Raw genomic sequence first — 6,586 nt, 5'->3', positions numbered from 1 at the left:
TAAGTAGATTCGCAGGACTGTGGAGTTAGTGAGACATGCAAACAGAGAAGACGCAATACACCGATGCTTTCAAAATGACATCTGCATTCAAGTTCTCCGAGTTTGATTCATCCCTGCTGTCCGCCGTAGTAAAGCAGAGTTCCAGATACATACAGTCTGACTACGGCTAACTGACGTAGACAGGAAAAGTCTCTACCGGTATGCGTAGATAGCTAGATGAACGGCTATATCATCGAAAAGCAAGAGAAAACGCTCAGGGTACTTGGGGCTCAGGGAAGATAGTTGAAAGGCTCTCTCCTTCTTGGTCCGTGTTTCATTAGTTTTTTCACTGTAGTTGGCCAGGACTCACTAGAATACAATGTAAGAATGCGCCTACAAGTGCATGGACAGGAGAGTGAGGACTACCCGTCCAACTGCCGCGTATTCTTCACAATAGCTCCGCCCCCATGGAGCCAAAAAAAACAGAGGCTCCCTTGGCTTGCGAACAGCACAGCTGTGGAGTAAGCAACTGAACCCTACACAGCATCATCTAGTTATACGTGGAGAAAATTGTCATGCTCTCTCTTCCGACAGCCGTAACGATTCACTAACCCGTGACAGAGCTATCCTCCCAGCCTCTTGTTTCCTCCTGGCCTGCAGCTATCTATATGTATCTATAGGCACCTGCGATACATGGTTAGTTTTCCCTTCGCGGATTACTCACTATCTTGCATTACCACGTAGACTGCGTTGTCGAAGAAGGAACGTTAAGCGTATGTATGTGTATGTACTGCTTCTGAGGTGTAGCCACTACGGGTCCGGCCATCTAGCTGGGCCTACGTGCGCAGTAGGACACGTTGATGGTCCTGCGTTCCGTGTCCTGGTGAATACTCTCGGACTCCTAATAAAGATTAACCAACGAAGGACGCTTATGAATTCAATCCTGTCCATGGGTGGTGACTTCAGGGGCCCCTAGTAACAAAAGGGTTGTGATATTCCGACAGTACGTATAAAGAGAGAGAAGTCTAGGTTCAGTTGCACAACAAGAAGAAATGTAACGAACACGAGTACATCATACCGCCACACCACCCACACATACAGTTAGCTCGCCTAGAGAACTTCCGCTGTACACCGAGTCTATAGTATTGTCACTGTTCTCTCATGAGAAAAGAAACGGTTATTGTTCTCCCCCGTAAACCTCTTGTTTTCCTTCTCCCGACTACGTGGTGTAGCTTATTTCAGTATCTTTTCACGATTCACGATATGTAAAAGGAGTTGCTGTCGATGGCTCGTCAATGGGGCTCTACTTTTTAGTAAAGAGCTTCATACTCTTTGATCTGAGGGTAGAGCTGCTTGTTGCGGTCAAGGAAGGACTTCAGTTCGGCGCGCTGCTCGGCCAAGTTCCATGGCTCCTTATCGTAGACGTCATCGAACACACCTCCAACAATCGGCCATCTCTTGTGCTTCTCAACAGCCTTCATCTGAGAATGAAGAATCCCACACACAGACCGGAGAAATGAAGTTCCTCACAACAGTAACTCGCGAAGAGCACAAAGAGTATGACTTTCTCAGCTGATCGGAAAGACGCTGCCCAAATTTCAGCAAGAATGGGAGTTTCGGTTTTTTCCCATCACACTCGATACGGATACGACCAACCCACTGGTGAGTGTAAAAGAGAGACCGGAACCTTACCTGCTGCAGGAGAACTGCACGAGCTTCCTTTCTCAGCTCCTCGTCCTGCTTGTCAGACCACAAGTTGAGGTTATCCAAGTAACGGCGGATACGAGCTGCAAAAAGGACAAGGGGAAGAGAATAACGAGACCACCGGTCCTCCACCCATAACAACGCAGTACGACTTCATCGCCATATAAAAGGAACGAAGCTATTAGATTCGCGAAATAGTCGTAGGTATCAGATGTAATAAAGGCATGGGAGACAGCAAATGTTGCATATCAGTATGTGCCTGTACCTAGATTTACAAGTCCTGCCTAATGCTCCAGAGGCTGTCTGTGTACATGGCGAGACCTCGTATGAAAGGATTTCTCACCAATCGGGTGAATGCCAGACTGTCCCCAGGCTTCAGCTTCTCCATCAGGTCTGTACTGGAAGCTGTCATCTGAGGTGCTGTGGTGTCCGAATCTGTATGCACAGACAGTCAAAGAGAGAATTCATGTTCCGTACAAGCCGGTGTAATGTCGAAAATCCATCTTTCACATAGTAAAGGGACCACAGGAGTGTTCGACTCTGTCTATACATATGTATACAGATATATATGTATACGTGAACAGGACGAGTACTGGCTGCTGTCACTACATGTAACTACACACCTTCAATGCCACAGGAAGATGAAAGAACCTCCGTGCGTCAGGTGGGTATCAATGTAATACCGACAGTGCCTACATACACACTGCCTTCCTTAGCAGATTGGAAGTACGGCACCCACAGATATTCACATATATCCCTACTATAGACCACCAGCTGCGTTTGTTCTACAGAGAAAGAAGACCTGAGTGTAGGCACCCACCTGTACGTCATGAATTCAATGAGGACGGGTTCGCGAGTCTCCATGATGATTTCTCTTGCGCGCTTCGACGCCAGGTAAGAAGCAAAGAGATCGTTGCCGTCAACACGGATAGTATCCATACCATAGGAGATACCACGGATAGCGATACCATCACCGGCATACTGATCCTTCACGGGGGTGCTGATAGCGTAGCTGCAGAGAGAGGCCCGACCAGAAGAAATACAAAGAAAAGAGAGAAACGTTCGCCTCATTCAGACCCTGGCATTGTCACCACTCCGTGATGCCATAGAAGGAAAAAAAGCAGAAAGGACGCTGACGATTGCCAATCCTAACGCGTGGATGCAGAGTATGAGCCCGTCATGCACGCCGTCTTAGTGTATGTACACTGCGTGTGTATAACGCGACCATAGAGGAAGCATATCTGAACTCTGGATCGTAGACAGCCTACCCGTTGTTTCTGCAGACAAAGAGGGTCTGGCTCTTGAGTGTCGCAGCGAAGTTCATGGCAGCATGGAAGTCTCCCTCACTAGCGGCACCTGAGAAGAGACACATCCACCCACTTCTCTCGTACAGTCCGAAGAAAAACACTGTATACGTAGATGCCGTGTCAACCGTATATAAATATCCACACTCAACTACTTACGAACTGTAACCTTATATACTAGTGAGCATATACTCTATTCTATGCATGATCCTTGTCTTCTATAAATCTGTCGTCTGAGCCTTACCCTCTCCGAAGAAGCCTACAGCGATACGGTCTTCACCACCGAGCTTAAAGGCGTAGCCAGCTCCAGCTGCATGAGGGACCTGCAGGAAAGCAAAGCAAGATGATTTGCCCCTACGCCCAGAACACTGACTCTCTACAGAACTGATTCCTGTTTGCCTACGACTGCCATAGTAGCATTCAGTCACCCTCCGAAGAAAAGGGTCTCCGGAGATGGTTCGTGTTATTAACCCGGAAGCAGGCTATATGTTCTTACAGGAACAACACTTACCTGAGTGGTGAGAGGGGTGCAAATGGTGTGGAGGTTGACTGTGTGCTTGCTGTAAGAGATGGGCATCTGTCGTCCTTTGCTTTCGTCACCTTTCCTGGCAAAAAGCTGTCCGAGGGCATCTTCGGTTGTGAAGCCATGGAGCAAGAGAACTCCCAGTTCACTACACGCACACAACAGTAGCTCATCCAACATCTAACATACCAGATGTATAGAAATGGCAGAAAGGGTCCCGTCTTCGAACCTTCCCTCCCTCCTGCCAGGATGTCTATGTATCTTACGTATCACGTAGGAAAACCACAGATACTTAAGCTCTTTATTACACACGTATACACGTCTAGAGAGAGGTATTTTCATTGGCGCTCACGTGGAGATATACGTCTTCATCTTTAAGTATTCACATGCATGATTACGTAGATAGAAGTTACATATACTGGGTGTATGTCAATACATCCGAAGCGGAAGGGTTTACCGGTATTGGCAGAAAAGATGGTCCTTCTTGTCAAGAGCCTTTCCAAGACCAGTCTGAAGGGCCTCTTCTCCCTGGTTCTGGATGTAGAAGGAGATACGACCTAAGCACAAAGAAGATAGGGCACAGGAAAGATGAAAGCGCGAGTCCTAGTGTGCACCGAGAACCATGAATCATGTACCCCGTCAGATCTGGGAAATGTGTGGTCTATTTAGTGTATGTGCAGACTCCTGTGCCACCCGGCCGCGCCTTTACTCCTCCTCATCCCTCCCCTCCCCGTCCCCGTCCGATCCGGAAAAAAAGATGGGCTCTTGCTGAAACTGTCCACCGAGAAAATAGGTAAGAAGACAATGGCGGAAGGCACTGAGAGGCTAAGTGTGGATCAGTCTCTCGGCGGGTACCTTGTCTCTGCACACTGTAGAACAGGTTATCCCAGATGCTCAGTCGGACCATGAACTTATAGCATTCAACGACTTCCTCGTTGCTCATGGGGCATTGCCAGCCTTCAGCCATCTTTCCATCGTATCCAAGAATTCGGAAGATGGGAATGACGGGGGTGTTTTTGTTGATGCTCAGTTCTGTGGTGAACTTGGTGTGAATGAGACCGGCATGATACACCTCCTCCTTTCCAGTTGAGAAAGATCGCTTGTTCTGGGTGGTGGAGGGGGCAAGAGAGGGAAGCTTCGTCCGAGTAAGAGAGGTGACATTTCTGCAGAGGTTCAGCGATGATGGTGTGTTGAATTTCCCAGAAAGAGCGAGAGAGGACGGTTTCTGTGAAACCAGTCGGCGAAAGAGTGTCGCCATGGTGATGATTTTCAGAGGGGGGATGGAAAGGAGGGAGCCGAAAAGCCCGCTTTCTAGGAGGCTTGGATAAAAGAGACAAGCAGCTGATGAACCAGTCAGGAGAGGAAAGAAAAGTAGTGTTTTGAAAATGGAAAAGCAATCAAACCAGTCGAAGAGGCTTCGGCACACTCCCTGACACCAAGAGCTGTTGATGATGAGAAAACTATCTGCTGCTCAAGAAGCGCGAAGGAAAAGTGTCAGGAGAAGGATAGAGCCTGAAAGGCAACCCGTAGGCAGGCAGGGATTCACCGGTCGACTTCGGTTTTCGCTGAAGTGCAGATGGGAGGGAGATGATGTATTTTGCCCGTATTCAAAAAGTCGGACATGAATAGATAGCTAGGTGATAGGATAGCGTCGTCACAGGACTTTACATTCTTTTCTTTTTGACTGCGCGGAAACCAAGAGCATCATCATCACCACATCAGGAAGAACGTCAGTAAACATCTATTCCTCAGCTCCCTCCAGCGTACGGCGTTTTTGGAGACCAGGAAACAAAAAATCTTTGTCACCACCCACCGCTATGCAGCGTTCACGAACAAACTTCTTTCGATTCAGAGAAACTTCAGCATCACCCTTTTAGTGCGGTTTCTTTCCCTGAAGCATCCTGTTCTGAATTTTTTTTTCTCTGTCGTAGTCACGTTGTTGGTTGGTTCGTCGTCGCCTCGAGTTTTCGCATGCCCCCTGTCGTCGACTGAACACTTCAGAAGAGCGAACAATACGTTGTCACCTGTACCCAACAGGAAGGATGACGGGATCTCCAGATAAACCAAAGGGGACACTGACTCCCACCTTCTTCTTGCAACGGTGAAAGTGTAGGGAACTTGTACGCCTAGACAGGACAAGCCCTGTTATTTTTGTCGCTACCCCTGCTCGGCCGCCAGCATACTCCATGGTACCCTAGTTAGCAAGGTGTGTCTCTCCGAAGGAAATCGCGTCAACCAGAGAAAGAGTAGTCGACGACTGCGTTTCGCAATTGGAAGGGCATATAGTTACAAGGATGCACTCACCTCTTTTGATACTGGCGCCTGTGTGTGTACGTGCAAGCGCTGGTCTTGATGAAAGCGGAAGTGAAAGAAACTTGCGCTGACGAAGTGGAATCCATGGGGGGAGATGTGTGTCCTGGGTACGCCGTTCTTACACGTACGCTCACGATATCGGCGTGACCGACTGTTTCTATGGAGGCGCTGAGTGTCCAGGCTTCACGCATTCCTGGAAGTGCTCGGGTCAGTGCTGCTGTTTCTCTGGAAGAAGCCAGCCTCGAATCTAGGGAGGCATGAACATTCCTCTGCCCTTCAAGGCGTAACCCCGGTGATGTGCCAGCTCACGGTGTCGGGCTACCCCGACTGTGCACCGCGGGAGATAATAGGTACGCTAGCGCCACTACCTACTGATATTGCTACAGTAATGTGGTTTACCAGTAGCGACCAGTAGTCTGCACAACGCACAGTGCCCGGGACGCCCGGGGTTGTTCTGCGCGCTACAACCCTGAGGAGGAGGGAACCATGGCGCGTTGCTGCCCATGTGCGCGTGGGCAGCACACCCGAAGAATGTGACCTGTTGCACCTGTACATGTACACCTTTTACAACCTCGAACCAGAGGGCAAGACATGCATTGCTGTTGTCGGGCTTCTGCAAGCTCACTTCAGCACAGGGCTACATCAACAGGTATGCAGGAACTGTAACGGGGGAGATCAGACACTTAGGAAGTTTCTTTCTGTCTGCTCTTGTCACGACTCTCACCACTAAACACCGTAGCGACGCGTCCAGCCCGCCGGGCCG

The 6,586-nt window shown here is 49.1% G+C and overlaps 1 protein-coding gene across 1 annotated transcript; it reads right to left on the bottom strand.

Moving 5' to 3' along the window:
• Window positions 1-934: 934 nt before the first annotated feature.
• Window positions 935-5,655, bottom strand: CSUI_002465 (dehydrogenase e1 component family protein). The gene is made up of 9 exons (XM_068062665.1): window positions 4,366-5,655; window positions 3,968-4,067; window positions 3,499-3,658; window positions 3,232-3,310; window positions 2,952-3,039; window positions 2,504-2,695; window positions 2,027-2,118; window positions 1,672-1,766; window positions 935-1,460 (listed from the first exon to the last, which is right to left on the bottom strand). The coding sequence occupies exons 1-9, from the start codon at window positions 4,766-4,768 to the stop codon at window positions 1,290-1,292; spliced, it is 1,380 nt and encodes a 459-aa protein (XP_067925357.1). The 5' UTR covers window positions 4,769-5,655; the 3' UTR covers window positions 935-1,289.
• Window positions 5,656-6,586: the final 931 nt, after the last annotated feature.

This window comes from Cystoisospora suis, assembly GCF_002600585.1.
Source record: "Cystoisospora suis strain Wien I chromosome Unknown contig_1041, whole genome shotgun sequence".
In the NCBI taxonomy this organism is placed as follows: domain Eukaryota; phylum Apicomplexa; class Conoidasida; order Eucoccidiorida; family Sarcocystidae; genus Cystoisospora; species Cystoisospora suis.
The sequence above is the reverse complement of the archived record's forward strand: the minus strand, read 5'-3'. Positions and strand labels throughout refer to the sequence as shown.